The following is an 18,463-nucleotide window of genomic DNA, read 5'->3' on the forward strand; positions in this document are numbered from 1 at the left end:
CTCTACCCCTCTCAATTGGCGCCATTAAACACTGACCACTCCTACTCTTGTCAGATAGGTGCCAGATATAAGGCAAGGTTATTTTCCATGCATTGAATAAAATAGAACCTGAGAGAAAGCTTAATTTGGATATTCTATAATAAATGTCTGTTAATACATATTTTTTTTCCTAGTGGCTAGGAAGCAGTGTTGTCAAATAGTGAAAACTGTGATTGGTAAATCACTTGACTGTGTAATCTTGAGCAGTCTTCTAAACTCCATCTAAAAGAAATGGAATTCATGATACACCTGTGCTACCTTCTTTGAATGCACAATTTTAGTGATCTAACGGAAGCAATTCAAGTAACTAAAGATTAAAAATAAAATATTGTCAGTGAGATATAGGAGGGAGAGAATAGGGCCATAGAGAAATAAAGTTCAATTTTGTCAGCTATTTTTCTTGGTTGCTAATTAAGGATTTTATCATTTTAAGTCAGCTACAGTGTGGAGAAAGCTCATGATTTCAGTAAATGTGAATACTACTACTAAAAAGAAGCAAAAGGTAAATTAGGAAATATACCTAGGTTCAGTTCAGTTCAGTTCAGTCACTCAGTCACGTCCAACTCTTTGCGACTCCGTGGACAGCAACACGCCAGGCCTCCCTGTCCATCACCACCTCCCGGAGTTTAATCAGACTCATGTCCATTGAGTTGGTGATGCCTTCCAACCATCTCATCATCTGTCAGCCCCTTCTCCTCCCGCCTTCAATCTTTCCCAACGTCAGGGTCTTTTCCAACGATCAGTTCTTCGCATCAGGTAGCCAAAATATTGGAGTTTCAGCTTCAGCATCAGTCCTTCCAATGAATATTCAGGACTGATTTCGTATAGGATGGACTGGTTGGATCTCCTTGCTGTCCAAGGGACTCTCAAGAGTCTTCTCCAACACCACAGTTCAAAAGCATCAGTTCTTCAGTGCTCAGCTTTCTTTATAGTCCAACTCTCACATCCACATATGGCTAGTGGAAAAACCATAGCTTTGACTAGACAGACCTTTGTTGGCAAAGTAATATCTCTGCTTTTTAATATGCTGTCTAGGTTGGTCATAACTTTTCTTCCAAGAAGCAAGCATCTTTTTATTTCATGGCTGAAGTCACCATCTGCAGTGATTTTGGAGCCCCAAAAAATGAAGTCTGCCACTGTTTCCACTGTTTCCCCATTTATTTGCCATGAAGTAATGGGACCAGATGCCATGATCTTAGTTTTCTGAATGTTGAGCTTTAAGCCAACTTTTTCACTTTCCTCTTTCACTTTGATCAAGAGGCTCTTTAGTTCTTCACTTTCTGCCATAAGTGTGGTGTCATCTGCATATCTGAGGTTATTGATATTTCTTCTGGCAATCTTGATTCCAGCTTGTGCTTCTTCCAGCCCAGCATTTTTCACGATGTACTCTGCATAGAAGTTAAATAAGCAGGGTGACAATATACAGCCTTTGTCCGATTTGGAACCAGTCTATTGTTCCAAGTCCAGTTCTAACTGTTGCTTCTTGACCTGCATACAGATTTCTCAGGAGGCAGGTAAAACGGTCTGGTATTCCCATCTCTTTAAGAATTTTCCATAGTTTGTTGTGATCCACACAGTCAAAGGCTTTGGCGTAGTTAGTAAAACAGAAGTAGGTGTTTTTCTAGAACTCTCTTGCTTTTTGGATGTTCCAACAGATGTTGGCAATTTGATCTCTGGTTCCTCTGCCTTTTCTAAATCCAGCTTGAACATCTGGAAGTTCATGGTTCATGTATTGTTGAAGCCTGGCTTGGAGAATTTTGAGCATTACTCTACTAGAGTGTGAGATGAATGCAGTTGTGCAGTAGTTTATTGTTTGGCATTGCCTTTCTTTGGGATTGGAATGAAAACTCACCTTTTCCAGTCCTGTGGCCACTGCTGAGTTTTCCAAATTTGCTGGCATATTGAGTGCAGCACGTTCACAGCATCATCTTTTAGGATTTGAGATAGCTCAACTGGAATTCCATCACCTCCACTAGCTTTATTCGTAGTTTTGCTTCCTAAGCCCCACTTGACTTCACATTCCAGTATGTCTGGCTCTAAGTGAGTGATCACACCATCATGATTATTTGGGTAGTGAAGATCTATTTTATATAGTTCTTCTGTGGATTCTTGCCACCTCTTCTTAATATCTTCTGCTTCTGTTAGGTCCATACCATTTCTGTCCATACCTATGTTATACCTAGGTTCTCTCCCTGTAAAGATAATATGGTTTAGAGAATACTGTTATTTATGGTGATAATGATTCCCCTCTAAAATGCCTATGAAATGAGATAAAATTATCTCATTGAACCTTTCAGAAAAGGTATCTTCCATGGATTCCTAATTGTTAATCATCATTATCAAATTTCAAAAGAAAGGGAGAAAAAGTAGATTTGAATGGAGAAATGAGTGCTAGAAAATATAGAATTTTACTTCATTTGTATAGTAGAGCATCATCTTGAAGTATATATGAAATGGATCAAAGTTGTTTGTGCTTTGAAAATTGAAACAGTGTTCATCATACATAATTGAACAAAGTTGAAATTTTGTAGGTATGAAACAAACCAGAAAAAAAAAGCCACAGCTATGATAGCTATTACAGGAAATGGAGGAAATTAATAATAAAAGACAATACACTATCTCATAAATACATGCTCATCATGAGATTTAGAGGGTGAAAGCATTAAGCTAATACCCTGATTAATTTAACAATTTAATCCTGGAATTAGAGTACAGATAGTTCAAAATTCATTTGTACCAACCAGAAAACAGCTTTACTTTCATAAAGTAGGGTTTTTATGCAGTTCTTGTAGGTATACGAAGATAATATTCTCTTAAAAATTATTACTTAGCAAGACATATTTGATGTGAATATTTCTTAAATAACCAAGTTTCTGTATCTTTTTTTAAGAAAATATATTAAGGAACAAAGAGATTGGGGGCATTTTTGCCTTATATCCAGTGATCTTGATCTTGCTTTTTATAACTTGTCCTAAGTAACTCGTAGGAGCTATGATTTTTAAAACTGCATGATCACTGGGTACATAGATTGGAGGGGAGGGGAGGGTACTTTAAATAGGTCTCTCTATTCATATTCAGTAAGATTTAAGTTAACTTTAATTAGAACATCTTTGAATACCTTTTTGATGCATAAAATAGTGTATCTAAACATTTTAAAATAAATTTTGGAGAATTTTTAGAAAGTATAAATAGCAAAAGAGTAGTTTACTGGGTAGGCTTTTATTTTATATCAAGTCAACATTTGTGAGTCACTGTTTTTTCCTATCAGCTATTTGGTAAAAGTCCACGATTTGCCAAAATGGTTAATAGGACACAAATATAGACGTTCCATGTGATGTACCATGTAAATGTACACCTTTGTACTTACATGTTTTTGTAGCAAGAGAATTGTTTTAAAAGGCACGTAATTTATTAGCTATCGGTAGCTTCTTTATTGCCTTGCCGCGCTGCAGTAATAAATAAAAGAAAGTGAACTGATTTTACAAATGGCACACAAGGTGCACATTTTGTGGGAAAAAAAAGTCTTTTTTTAAAGAATTGGCATTAAATCCTTTTTTTGTGATGACAAAGAGGCTAAGAGTGCAAACTGTATTTTCTGTTTATCGAAAACAGTCTTTTTTTCTCGGGGGCATTTTTTCCTATGATCATCAAGGGATTTCAAAAGCAATAAAGTGTGGAATCATTGTTCGACTTGAACAGTATTAAAACTTAGGTTTTAATTTCAGTGAAGTAATAAGATTTGAACCTGTCTCACATTACAGCACTGTAAGGCATTTAGCAATTGTATTTTAAAAGAGGTTTTTAAGATGCAGCTCACTTGTAAGCTCACTGTCTGTCAGTAATTAATAGTTTTTCTTCAGCATAGGCTGTTGTGATCAAACCAAGAAATATCTGAGTTTTTAGTAATACATTATGATAATTGTGAGTGTTTATTCCTAATTAGTCTAAATGTCTAATAATTTTCAGCTTGTGTCTCTGGCTGCTTAAAAAAAGAAAGTGATTTTTAAAGCTACAGTGTGTCTTTGGGCTTTTAAAAATATGAATGTAGGTGTGCATGTATGTTTCAATAAGCTTTACTCTCAGCAGAATTATATGTCAGTTGACTCATTCATTAACCAAGTATTTTATCCTTCAATATCATTTCCTAGTTTTTAGACATTACATCATTTGTGTATGTAGAAACAAGTGTTTTCAGATACGATGATATTATGTGTACAGCTAAACCCAAACTGACAGTCTGGATTCTTCAGTACTCATCACTAAAACTTACTTTACTTCTCAAAAAAGGTTTTAAAATATGAGCATTTCTATTAGATCAATGTGGCAACATACTTGCTGATGAAAGATTGTAGTTACCATTTTGAATTGCTATTGAAAATAATTGCCTCTACAAAAGGAAACATCTGTATGATAGCACGTGGTTAAAGCTGCCATCAATTTTTAACATTTGAGGGTTGAGCTATGACCTTTTATGATGACTGTGAACAGTAACTGCCTCCATTAGCCATAAGTTTTGTTTCTTTATTTTAGTAGATGGCCTAGGCTGTAAATATTAGAGAATCTAAAATAAATCAACATATTATCCTAAGGATACAAAATGTAAGAGCTATTTGTGGTCGGGAACCTTTGACAGATCGTTTGGATGAAGCAGATGATTGCCTGCCTAGCGTATCTGGTCTGCATTGCTATGCCTGCAGGCAGTTTAGTGCTATGGTTGTATATTGATGTCAGGGTTAGTACTGAGTGGCTAGCAGTGACAGATGTCTATAATTACAGGCAATGCTTCCAGTATTTCTGAAAAGCCAGCCTATGTTGAACAATTATCTTATTTCTGCCTTGCCAAAGAGCATGTTCCAATTGCTAGTATTAGAAATGGTGAATATAGCGCTTCATCTGCTGCCTTGGGACAAATGTGGGAAAAGCACTTGGTTATAAAACGTAAATGGAAAATATTTTTTTAACATTTTGAATTAGTTCAGTTCAGTGTTTTCCTAATTTTTATCTTCCCATAATGTTTCTGTTGAAGGAATCTTGAAATAACAGAAGCACATTTGGCTACTTATTGGGATTTTGTTTTCCCTTAGGCCTCTGTATCTCCCAAGTGCCAGTATCCCTTGCTTTGCTGAATAGATTTGTTTAAGCAAAGTTGGTTTTGAACAACTTTCTCCAATGTGAATTACATTTTTTTAACTGACTCCCTTTACAAAATTGGAAATACATTTCTATGGACAATCTCCCACACCTTTTGATAAGAATTGCAAAAGGATAGACAGTGCTGAAATGTACAAAAATACCTTAGTGCCCTGGTGTCTTTACTGAGAAATTACAGTTCTCAGTTTTTGTTTGAATCCTTTTTTTTAAGCCTTCAACCACTTGTTGTCCTCTCCTGTCCCCACACGACCACTTCCTTCCAAGCTACCACTTAGCCCACTTCCATGATTCGTTAGAAATGTTTTCATGCCTGACGGTCCCAATTCCCAGCCATCTATTTTTTCCTGGTTATTTGCATTTCTGAGACACAGACAAGACACTCTAATACCACGGTCTCCAGCAGATACAGCTGCATCCTTACACAATACCCTCCAACCTTTACATTGCTGAGGTTCCTAAAGATCATGACACTGGGTATTAAAACATTACCCTGATAATACCTGTATTTTCAGGTAAAGTAGACTGAGAAATACCTAGGAAATAGCATTTGAGTTTATCTGAGTTTTCTTTGTTTATCTCCAACCTTAATCTAACCTTTATTGGGTTTTCTGCTTTCTGCTTAACTCCACTATGTGGCATTATTTGTTACATTTTCTCCTTTAGTCTTCTCAGCAAAATTCCCTTTAATAGGTAGGATTATCTTCATTTTACAGAATTTAAAAAAGGTTTCAGAAAGGTTAAAAACTTGTTCTGTGTCAGATCCTGAGTTTTCAAGCAAATCATTATACTCTAGACTCAAGTTTGCTCTCCAGTGCATCCCATTGCCTTTAGGCGTGAGGAGGCGCTAGTGGTAAAGAGCTCGCCTGCCAGTGCGGGAGATGTAAGAGACGCAGGTTCCATCCCTGGATTGGGAAGATCCCCTGGAGGAGGGCATGGCAACCCACTCCAGTATTCTTGTCTGGAGAATCCCATGGACAGAGGAGCCTGGTGGGCTACAGTCCATAGGGTCGCAAAGAGTCGGACACGACTGAAGTGACTTAGCATGCATGCACTAGGCATGATCAGATTTAAGTGTAATGATTGATAAGACCATTATCAGAAATTTCATCCCCATATTTGCTGTTTTACTTCTCAAGGAAAAATCTCATCTCGACAACCACAGATTGTACCTCTAGTTCTGGCTAGCCGTCCATCAGCAATTCAATCCATGGTCTAGTGTGAGAGGTCAATATTATATTCATATATGAATGGCAGACCCTTTCTGTTCTTACTGGGCCTATCACACAAAAACTTTTTTGCTAATTTAAAACTAATGATGATGTTCTGGAACCCCTTGTCTGTGTACATTTAATTTAACAAAGAAAACTCAGAGAATTGGATGAATTTGTTTACCTGAATTGGGAAGACTTTGATAATTTATTGGGCACAGGGATGTAAATCATCACTTAGCCCTTTAGATGGGAACTTACCCTGGAGACAGCAAACAGGAACTTGTAATGATTCAAAAAAGGAAGATATGGGCTTTGAAATTAGGAGCCTAAGTTGCACAGATGAACCCTTGGGACAGAACATCACCTGCTGCCACAGAGCATTCTGTTTTCCTCCTGTCTCCTCTCTCGTCACATTTCCTTTTCCTTCTCTGTAAAGTAGACGTTATAGGGAGAAGACACAAGAGTAGGAATTAGGCTGTCTTTCACTGGGACTCTATTCCCTGTAATCCCTCTTCTTTATACACTACTAAAGCTGCTCATGTACTAGTTTAGAACAAATATCTATTTTCCAGCAGCTAGTCTAGATAAAGCACAAATAAAAGGGACTGTCATCTTGGTGTATGGCTCATAACCTTAATGTTAGACTAATGTCTGACTGTATCTTATTTAATAGTAGCGGCCGTTTACTGACCACCTAGTCTGATGGCTAGTAGCTAATGTTTATTTGGTGTGTACTGTGTGCTAAAAATTTTCTAAGTGCTCCTGCCAATGCACTGCCAGTGCTATATATGATATAGCATTTGGTGACAATAGTAATAATGGCCACTTCTTTATGGAAATTTTACCATGTGCCCACACTGTTGTAAGTGCTTAACATAAGTTAAGTACTTAAACTCTCTCAAAAATTCTGTAAATTAGGTCCTACTGTATCATCCTTTTTTTATATTTGAGAAAACTGAGGTGTAGAGGGTAAGCAACTTGTTCAAAATCATTCAGTAATTGGTAGACTCCAACTAGTCTTGGCCTTCAGAATAGCTCTTTAACCACTTTATTGGACTGCTTTCTAATTTGTGATATTTTCATTGTGATATTCTTTCCATTTATAGATAAAGAAACAGACTCTTAGAGACTAACTAATTTTACTAGAATCATAGACTTGATTCATTAAATCAAAATATTTATTGAATGCCTTTTACCTGCCAGGCACTGTGCTAGACTCGCAAGGAGCAGTCTCATGCAGAATCCCACATGCATTGCACTACATATGCATTCTGTGTTTCCTCCTGGTTGAAGTTACCTAAAATATGTACTGGGTTAGCATGTTCATTTCTGTCTTCTTACTGAGAGAATAATATTCTTCCTGGGCAGCTGCTTGGTTGGTTGGTTCTTGGTTCACCAGTTAGACTTCTGCATACACTGTAGCTAATTTTCAACATAAAAGTATTCAGTAGGAAGGCTAGGATGAAAGCAGTAGTTAGCCTGTTGCTGCAGATACTGCCTCTTCAGGGAAACCCCGATATTAGTGTTTGAAGACATCAGAAGTCCATCAGAAGGTGAACTCTGATCCGTTGCATTTAGGGTAAGCTAAAGTTTTCACTAACTAGGCTAGTGAGAGAGACAGAAAGTAAAAGATACAAAGGACAATAGGATCAATGTTTCTGAGTAAAGTTTGAGAATGTAATAAAAAGATGAAAATGGCTGATTTGAAGAATAATAAAAAGTACAGTCATTGGTAGCCTTTTTTATTCTTTGAGCTGTTACTCCTTTACTCTTTGTGTCAGTTGTCCTTCCTGAGGGATAGAGAGCTGAGTGGGAGGAAAGTACAGAAGTTGTTCTGAATGTAGGAAATGGGACATGTTTCAGAGAGGCAATATGGAAGCAGTGTGTGTGTGTGCAAGAGTTGGATTAGTGGTAGAAAACTCAGTATGATTTAAATGACTACTGAAATGAGTTTCATTTATTAAACATGTACTTTTACCCATCAGAAGGTGACTTGGCCTACTTACATCATTAGCCCCATTGCCACACTTGCATAATGAGAGTGCCTTGTGGGAAACAACAGTACTAAGAGATCCTTAAAAATAGTTCTGTCAGTTATTATTTATAATTTGTTCTTCTTTAGGGCTATGCTTTAATAATTGGTTTCTTGAATTATTTCATAGAAGCAAATCCATTGTAATCCATATAACCACATCCAGGCTTTGAACAGCTCTATGCCTCTGCTCATAGCCTCCAGAATAAAATCAAAGTCCCATGAATATTTTAAGTGACAGCCACAAAGATCCTGAGCCACATTCTCCTTGTATCTAAAGTTGGGAAGGCCTTCTGCTCTTCCCTTATCCCTGAAATCAGGTGGCAGGTCCCTAAACTCTGTGCTTTTTAGGTTGTACGCCTGAGGAGTGATGTGTCCAGAGTTCCAGAGAAGGCTTGGAAAGTAGTTAAGGTGAGTTGAGCTGCTGGTTATTGTGGTGGATCACCAGTCTTTATGCTTTTCTCACCACAGCCCTAGATTCTTACTATTAAAATAGGCACCTTCACAGTGACAAGTGTAAGGGAACATTTTCTTGATTCCTTTTTTTTTTTTTTTTTTTTGCACTGTGTAATCCTACAGTGTGCATGTTTTATAACCAAATGTTCAATAGTCAGGTAATAAGCAGTATTAACTGTGACACCTCTGTTTGGGGTGATTGTGTAGTGTGAAAGCAGCCTAGGTTTCTTGATTATAACACTTCTCAAGTGGCCAATTCTAACCAGTTATCTGTGGACAGAGGAGCCTGGTCAGCTACAGTCCATGGGGTCACAAAGAATCGGACACGACTAAGCAACTAAGACACACTTTCTATTCATACCTGAAAGGAGAAAGTTGTACTAGTTTACACTGAATAGTATCTCTTAATTGAATGGTAATTAGAGCATATGTATCTGCTGTGCCAGAATATGTTTCTGAACACCACCTTTGAAAGGTATAAAGGACTAAACAAAATCATTTACTTCCCAATTCCCCACCCTCTAACAGACTTTATCTAGCATCAGTTCTTTGCTCCAAAATGTAATCATGTCATCTTATAAATTTGCTATTGCCAAGAATTATAAATCAAATACCTGAAATGCTCCCTTTAAACTATGATCTCAGAACCTTCTACCAAAATTAATCAAGCTTTCTTCTCATAGCCTTGTGCCATAGGCATAGTTAGCCTCTTATTGTATGAACTTGGAAAGATAATATATTTACCCTAGACTTTACCATGGCTTTAGCCACAGAAGACTAGTTTAACAGAAGCTTGGCCCCAGATATGGAGTGAGTTGGCAGCCAGCAGGAGCAAAGCTGTGTCAGGACAAATGTACACTCCCCATCTTCTCTAGTTGGCTTTCAGCTGGTTGCACCACAGGAGCCTTTCTGTGGACTGTGTGTCCTGTGACCAATAGCTGGTGCTCTCGACCCAGCTCCCTCTTGGCTAGTGAAGGCCTGTCGGGAGACATTAGGTTCATGCTGGTGGAGATCCTTAGTCAGTGGCTCCCTGAAGGAAAATGAGGCAAACAGCCAGCTTCTGCTGAACAGGTGGTAGTTAGACCTTAGATCTGGTCATGGGTGGGAAGAAAAGAATCTCTCCAAAATTACCAGTATTAACTGGCTTTCGCACTGTACCTGAACCCCTCCTTGTAATAAATGAATGTTTAGAAACTAATCCAAAATGCTCTCTGGCAGCATCTGGAGCCCTTCCTTAGCTGTCTGGATTTGGGCCCAAGTTAGGAATGGAAACCCCACTGGGGTGCAAGCAAAAGAGGAAGCATGTTCTTAGCCATGCATCAGTGGAGGCCCCTACTGGGAGAGGGGATTATCACAGGGCAGCAGGCAGCCCTGCACCCCAGCCTGCTGGGTTCATGCTTTGTGCTACAGGATGTGGAGCGAAGGAAATGTGAGGCCAAAGTGATCGCTCCAAGTTTTCTTATACAATAGCTTATTCAAGCAGATTGGGAACGCCTCTTAAGAGATTTGTTAGGTACATGTCCCCTTAGCAAGATGGCCACCACAGATGGTAGGTTCAGATATTCTAACTGAAATAAATTCTTAACATTCATATTTATTTTATTTTTCCATAACCAGCTTTTGTTTATCAGATGTCATTCTGTATTCAAACTGAATGAGGCAAGCAGATTCCTAATCTTTTACTGCTTGGTTTCCAATATAAAGTATGGTTTTAAAATTAACTTTTGGCAAAAGATTGCTTTACTTAATTTTGGTCCTGTATTTTGTGCTGTTGCTTAAATGATATGGAAAAATTAGCCAAGATTAATGTGGCTCTATTCAGTATCACTAAGTGTATGTATTTAATATACAGCAGTGATTCTTGTACCATTAATTCTCTTGGTCACAAGTTACTTGTGATGGTTATGTTTTATTCTGCTTCAGACATTAACAAGAGAGCTCAATATCTTTAGTTCCAAACTGCTTAGGTCCAGGTCATTAAATACTCTATTAGTTTCCTCTTATACCTTTCCCTTTATTCCCTCCCTTCCCCTTCTGTTTAATGGGTCTCATATAGAGAGCACTGCATTAGCCTCAAGGGCACTTTGAAGCCTGAGAAAAAATGTGGAAATTGGTTTCTTACTCATAAGAAGTGAGTTCATACTCAGTTCCAAAATTATTTTCTAAGGAACGTTAATGTTTTTATTATATTGAATCCTCTCCAGTGACGGATTTTGTTTTACCAAATTAGATTCAGTTAAAAATCTTGATTTATAAGTCATTTCAGTAGATTAAAACAATACTTTAAAATTTATAACTGTTGAGTTTTTAAAATTTTATGGTATCAATTTTGTATTATTGGATGTGAATTCTTTTATACTGAATTGGTTCAGGAAATATATCATCTGGTGGCAAAATATTTTGTTGATTTCCACAGCACTACTAATTTTCTACACTGAGCCTGCTTATAAAAGCTCTTTGAGAAGTTATAACATCTTAAACATTTATAGAAGGCCCAGGGGTATTAACTTATTGTAATTTTCTGAAGATTCATTATCCAGAATCTTAATTCATTATAACAACTCTTATGAAAACCTATAGAACCAGTGTTTTCTCTTATTTTCTTATTTGTGCAGAATGAGAGATTCATTGTTCTGTTTAATTTGTTTCATGTGGTGCTTTTGAGTACATTTCATAGAGGGCTGTTATTGAATTTCTGTGACTGTCATTATATATCCATACAACCTTTAGGAACTAATATTCTGGGTTTCCCAGTCCTGTAATCTACTTCAAATTTAAGGATTGACATAATTAGTTTCTTCAAAGTTATAACCAGAATGTTAGAGACAACACTGCAGATACCCAAGACCAAGGATTAGGATTGGAAAAAAAGGCAATTTAAAAAATTATCACAGCGCATGCTTTTGTTCTTTATTAAATTTATAGCTCAAAATCTTATTGCTGTTTGTGTGTGTATTCCCTTGTCTGGTTTTCTTATCTTGTCTGGCTTCTTTTTTAAAAACCAGATTAAGATCATTTCAAGTACCTGCATATGCTCAGGCAATATTTGTCACTTGGTTAGTTTAGAAATTAAAGAACGTATTGGGTCACTGAAGCATTATACTTGTATCCAATGCTCTTTTCTGGAGTTTAAAAGAAGCTCTACAGTAAAATGAATAGAGATAATAAAACATATTAAGACAGTGTCTTAGGAGCATACCTTCTTATGTCTTTAATAATGGTAATTTCTTACATTTCTAATGACTTCCTGTATTTCAAGAACCAGAGAAATGGATGACTGGTTAAAATGTGTGATATTCCTAGCTTCTAAGACAATGACTATCTAGAAGTAGAAAGAATTTGGTTTTGTATCATGAAAATTTGAAGCTTTATGCTCTTAACAAATGCCATTTCTAACCATGATTAGATTGTGTTAATTGGGACTTCCCTGGTGGTCCAGTGGTTAATAATCTGCCTTGCAATGCAGAGGACCCAGGTTCAATCCCTGATCTGGGAACTAAGATTACACATGCTGCGAAGCAACTAAGCCTGTGTTCCGCAGCAGAGATGCCCTGTGCTGCAACCAAGACCTGAAGCAGCCAGATAAATAGATATGAAGACAAGAGTGTGTTAATTGATTGAACATACACAAAGATTTCAAAGTTAATACACATTTTACGGGGTTTTTTTGTTTGTTTTCACCTTTTTTCTGTGTGAAAGTCTTCAGGGTAAGCACTTAACCATTCTGCTACTTTTTATGTAATCGCTTTTCTCTTGGAAAGGTAGTAGCTGGCAGTACTAGCATATACTAGAAAGGGTTTGGAGAAGGAAATGGCCACCCACTCCAGTATTCTTGCCTGGAAAATTCCATGGACAGAGGAGCCTGGTGGGCTACAGTCCATGGGGTTGCACAGAGTCGGACTCGATTGAGCACGTCTACATTAGAAGGGGTCCCTGAAAGGGGTTGGGGAGGGAAGCCGCATTTGTTGGATAGTACTCAATGCCAGGCTCTGTTAGGTACCATCATTTAATCTTCCCCAAAGCCCATAAGGTAGGTCTTTTTATCATTCTTGTTTTCTCAGAAAAACAGGAAACCAAGGTTCAGAGACTTTAACACCTAATTAGTGGCAGAACTCAAATCCAGTTATCTTTGGGACCAAAACCTGTGCCTTTCTGTGTTGCTAAGTTTATCAAGACAGTGTACTAAGTACATCTGGAGCTATAAAAAGAAACAGACATTTTCCCTGGCCTCAGGCAGCATGAAGTAATGGAGGAAATACATATTAACATGGAAAATTATTAGTACAGCAGGATGATGTTCTGTTATGTGAAAAGTGCCGCTAACCAGCCTGCAACAGTGGATGCTCTGAGCATCCAGAGGAGGGGAGAGAGCTCTTCTTAGTGAATCTACAAGGAGGGCTTCTTCCTGAAGTATTATGTAAGCACTGAAATTACTTCTTTCTATAGTAAACAACAAGGACCTTCTATATAGCATAGGGAACCATGTTCAATATCTTGTAATTATCTATAAAAGAATCTGAAAAAGAATATATATATATATGTGTGTGTGTGTGTATAACTGGATCACATTGCTGTATACCTGAAACTAACACAGCATTGTAAATCAAGTATACCTCAATTGAAAAATGATAATGATTTTTAAAAACTACATCTTTTAAAATAATGAAATTTTGCAAGTGGTCACCTGAGTGAGTGGAATTTGGAATATTTTATTTTTACACACAAAAAAGTTCTTTGTATAAAAAGACACTTTTTTTTTTGTTTTTTCCTTTTGTCAAAATAATTATGAATGAAATGGAATCAGCCAAAATGTGCATTTTTGTTATACATTCAACAGTTATTGAGTAATAGGGATGCAAGATGAAAGAGTATCATCTCTGTCCTCAGGGAGTTTGTAGTCTAATAGGAAAACCTGCATGTTTAAAGAAGAGAGGAAGGCAGGCACGATGGACGGCAAAACTAGAGGACAGTGTGTGCGCCTCTGACTCTGCGAAACATGCAGCCAAAGGCACCACGGTTTATGCGGCTTCACCGTGTCCTTCAGAGAGAGATAGCAACACAAATGGGCTCATTAGTCTTTTGTTTCTTAGATATTTGCTTAGTTTTCACTAGGATCAAATTATCTTAATTGATAATGAAAGAAAAGATTAGGACTCTATGAACTGAAAGTGAGCTTTTTTCCCTTTTCTTTCATTCCTATGCCAACTCCTGTATTTTTCCTTACAATGAGTATGTATTGTGATATAGTTTCTTCTTGCTGTTATAAAAATTATTTTGGGTGAAGTGATAGAAGTTTTAGAAAATGTTGAAAACCCCTAAATACTGTGTTAGAATTTTTTCAGTAGAAAACTTTCATTGAATTGTGCTTTATGATAAACAATTTTACAGATATTTGCTCACTGGACAAATTAGTCCTCACCCCCAAATTATGTGTATGTATGGTATAACTGCATTTCAAATGTTTAAAGACATTTTCATATTATCTGCATGCTCTCTGAATTCATGATAAGGTACCTTGGAAAATGTGAGATGGTCTTTTAACAGAAATGCAGTAATCATACATTGATTTTAAATGACCCTGTCACACGTGAAAACAAATCAGATTGTTGCTCTTAATGAGCTTTTCAATTTACTATTCAGTAGATCAGATAAGTGGATTTAAGAGGTAATGATCCTGTTTAGTACTCAAGCTTGACTGTCAGATCCTAGTAGTGGAGAGAAATCCCTAGGGACAAAAGCGTTGACACAGTTCTAGATGGGATAATGGGAATCAAAGCTAATGGATGATAAAAGGAATGGTGCAAGTTACAAGGATAATTGTGGATTAAAGCACTGCCATGTGTCAATGTTGACTGTTTTTTTAGCATCTTATTGGGTCATATCTGATGCTTTGAGAAGCTGTTTTGACAACAGAGCACAATAGACCTGCCTGCTTAGATTCTTTCTTTCTTGAATGCCAGAGACACAACAGAAAACTTCCTTATAGGAACTATCAATTTAAAAATATTTTTAATATGTTTAAATGTTTAAAAATCACATTTTTGTTATTTTTATTATTCAGTGTAGCATGGGGCAAAATCAAATTAATTTGATCTTTGCCATAAAAAATAGCATTTGTAAAATCTTGAAAATGTAAAATTTTATTTTACAAAAATAGAGGGTAGTAGGAGATATGGACTGGAGAAGGCGATGGCACATCACTCCAGTGCTCTCGCCTGGAAAATCCCATGGACGGAGGAGCCTGGCGGGCTGCAGTCCATGGGGTCGCTAGAGTCGGACATGACTGAGCGACTTCACTTTCACTTTTCACCTTCATGCATTGGAGAAGGAAATGGCAACCCACTCCAGTGTTCTTGCCTGGAGAATCCTAGGGACGGGGGAGCCTGGTGGGCTGCCGTCTATGGGGTCGCACAGAGTTGGACACGACTGAAGCGACTTAGCAGTAGCAGGAGATATGAACACCCAAGCAATTACAGTGTGAAAAGCACCATGCTAGAGAAATGGACCAGAAACTATAAGAACATAAAGGAGAGTGCAACCTGGAAATGGAAGGAGGATTCAGAGATGACTTCTGAGTGAGAATCAGAGGAAGACAAAGAAGAAGGATGATTCAGAAAAAATAAACAGCTTGTGAACATATAGAGCTCTGTAATTGCATGACAAGCCTCAGCATTTCATAAGTTTTTCATTGTGACTTTAAGTTGAGGGAAATGATAGAAGATGAAGTAGGTTGGGGCCAAGTTGTGAAGGGCCCTGTGTGCCATAATCATATCGATATCAGATTTTCCAAGGGACCCAATTTATTCCCATTCATGAGAGATTTTAGATCACGTTGAGATAAGGGACACTTCCCTTTTTACAACCATTCTTCCTTGGAGCCTTCTATGTGCTGAAAGGTTTCTGATGATTGAGGATTTGATGGTAACTAACTTCTGTAAGTTCTTTCTCCCTAGCTCCCTCTTTCCATCAAACATCTTTCAAAACAGTGATAGCTTTGATGGTACAAGAGATGAAGGCCTTTCTCATGAGCAAAGTCACAGATAGTATTATTGAAATGCTTTTTAATTTAGGCTCAGAAGTTAGCAGAAGTTAACAGGAGTTTGAAACTCCATCTTCCTTTCTTTCTCTCTCCCCCAGCTTCTCCTCTCCATCTTTCTGCCCCCTCTGACTCCCTCCTCTCCCTCTTTTTCTCCCCCTGATTCACTCTACTGGCCTGAGGAGCTTCTGGTCATAGAACTTAAGTCAAAAGCTTGGAACACAAACTTCTCTTTAAATAATGTTTAAAAGCCAAACATGAGATCTCTGCAATTGGACCACTTTTCTCCCCTGTATTACCATGTGACTCTGGATGATGTGTGGTATCCTGTGATTTCCATCTCACCTTCACAACCAATGGCATTATATCAAGGTAGTGTTTACATACGAAAAACAAAAGGCAGAATAAGTGAAAGCTAAGTTGCCATACCATAGGAAACAGGCAGATCAGGAGAAAGTAAGAGAACAGAACCACAGGGGATCAAATCAGAGATGAGAAATCCCATACAGCTGGTGTCTGGCAGAGAGAACCTGGAATCACACCAGAGCATCAGGGAGTGTGAAGGTGTCAACCCACCTCTCAGCTTTGCCAGGCTATTAGGGAATATTCCATTGGCTGCCAGTGGCATTTTCCCACTTGTAATGGGATATGTATTTATAAGCTCAAGGTGGCTGGGGTTGGGACTGAAATGTTACACCCCAAACTCTGCAACCAGCACACCCTAATGGAAAGCTTAGTGGATTCTCAGGCCCCGGTGTATTCAGCAGAGAATCCCTGAGTCTGGGATTTCAGTCTCAGCATGGAAAGTAAGACCTATCTCTATATTTGGGGGAACTTGTTGAGAGAGATTTGAGGAAAATTTCTATAAATTCTTTAACTTCCTCTTATTTTTTTAATTCTTATTTTTATAAGTGCCTAACATAATCCTGAATTATTTGACGGCTTGCCAAAACCTGGAATAGATGGAAATTTTTTAAATGTTGGAATCTTTTATTGAGGCACTCTACTTTCCAGCCCATCTATGAGATGAGTTTGTTACCACTTTGAAAAAAAAGAAATCATGTGGTATGCTGGGACTAAAATTAGTAGGTGAATGTGGGTTTTTGTGGGTATATATGTATTTCAAATAAGGGAAGTGCTTCCTGGAAGAAAAAGAGGAGTTAGAAAAAATTTTTAAAACTTCTTACTCTGTTCTCCCCACTTGTTCCCTGCATCATTGTGGATACAACAGCATATTAAATCTTTACATTTATTCAGTTTGAATAGTCTGTAGAAAATATACATTAATGATAAAGTTTTTGACAATTAAATGTTTTCATGCAGGTATATGCCCGTATGTCAGAAGTCTTAGGAATAACAGATGACAACCATGTTCTAGAAACATTCATGACGAAAATGTGAGTCCCTGCTTTGGTTCTTTGATTTTTCTTTTGTTGTATTGATTTGATCTTCTTACTGTGCTTAAATATCTTCATATATATTAATTTTTAATAACAGACTTTTAAAATTATGCTTTAATTTTAGAATGGTAGCATTGTTCTTATCTGAAATTTAATTTTACATGTTTAAAATTCACCATCCAAAAGGCATTGTTATTTGTCAAGGTATCCATGCAACTGCAGTATACAGTATCAAAACGTAGTTTTGAGAAGTTTACACACTTTGCTGAACTTCAGTTCAGTGGGCAGCCTTTTTAAATTAAAAACAAAGTGCTCAGTTTTAAAGACCAACTCAAGAGATTATTACAAATTGGAATCATTGAGAGAGATTTGGTTGCCTTCAAACAGGGCATTCATTGATTCCAGTAGAAACCTATGGCTATCAGAGACATGTTCTTGGAACCTGTCCTTAAATTATCCTTGTAATATTAGTAGAATTAACTAGTTTCTGGTCAAGAAATAGCGCTGTACACTTGGCCTAAGGTTCTGTGCCTCCACTTGACCCCTTACTTCCTCTGTGTAAAAGATAGGTAGCACTGCCTTATTTGCAGAGAACAAAGCAAGATAAACAAACATGATCCTAAGAAGTAAGTTTTGGAACCCCAAATTTGATGGTTCATTTCTTGGCAGTAAGTGTAAGTCTCTACTTGACTTCCTTTGAAACTCCTATTGTCACTCCCTACTGTGTTTGTTTTGGATACAAACTTAATGTTTCTTTTGTGAAACACTTAGGCAAGTTTAATTTACAAAAAGAAATTTATAGAATAATAGACCATTTGGAGAATAATGTTGCTTGTGCATCGATTGTGTGTAATTTTGAACATGAAATAAAAAGAAGAGAAAATGTTCCATTGGTATTTAAACCCACTTCGTGAGGTATTTGTGATGTAGGTCAACTTACATGAATGATGTGTATTTCCATGTTCTCCCTACACAAGCAAATAGCTTAATTATAATTAAAAACTTTTTTTTCATGTTTAGTGTTACAAACCTTAAATACTGGGGAAGATGTGAGCCTGTAATTTCAAGGACGCTGCAGTTCCTAAATGACCTTTCTGTTGGATATCCTTTTTACTGTATCTGATAATGTATATAAACA

The 18,463-nt window shown here is 37.2% G+C and overlaps 1 protein-coding gene across 11 annotated transcripts in view; it reads left to right on the top strand.

Annotated features, from left to right (window-relative positions):
* Window positions 1-18,463, top strand: part of RANBP17 (RAN binding protein 17) — a 382,268-nt gene that overhangs the window by 252,103 nt on the left and 111,702 nt on the right. For 9 of the 11 annotated variants that reach the window (XR_011562386.1, XM_070774506.1, XM_070774512.1 and 6 more), the window contains 3 exons: window positions 8,785-8,844; window positions 17,249-17,322; window positions 18,346-18,426. Coding sequence is in view for 10 of the 11 variants with exons in the window: in XM_070774506.1 (XP_070630607.1) it covers window positions 8,785-8,844; window positions 17,249-17,322; window positions 18,346-18,426 (215 nt within the window). In the remaining variant the exon portion in view is untranslated. The remainder of the gene's footprint in view (window positions 1-8,784; window positions 8,845-17,248; window positions 17,323-18,345; window positions 18,427-18,463) is intronic. The other 2 variants (XM_070774507.1, XM_070774509.1) reach the window with 1 other exon arrangement.

Source organism: Bos indicus, chromosome 20 (assembly GCF_029378745.1).
Source record: "Bos indicus isolate NIAB-ARS_2022 breed Sahiwal x Tharparkar chromosome 20, NIAB-ARS_B.indTharparkar_mat_pri_1.0, whole genome shotgun sequence".
Lineage (NCBI taxonomy): Eukaryota > Metazoa > Chordata > Mammalia > Artiodactyla > Bovidae > Bos > Bos indicus.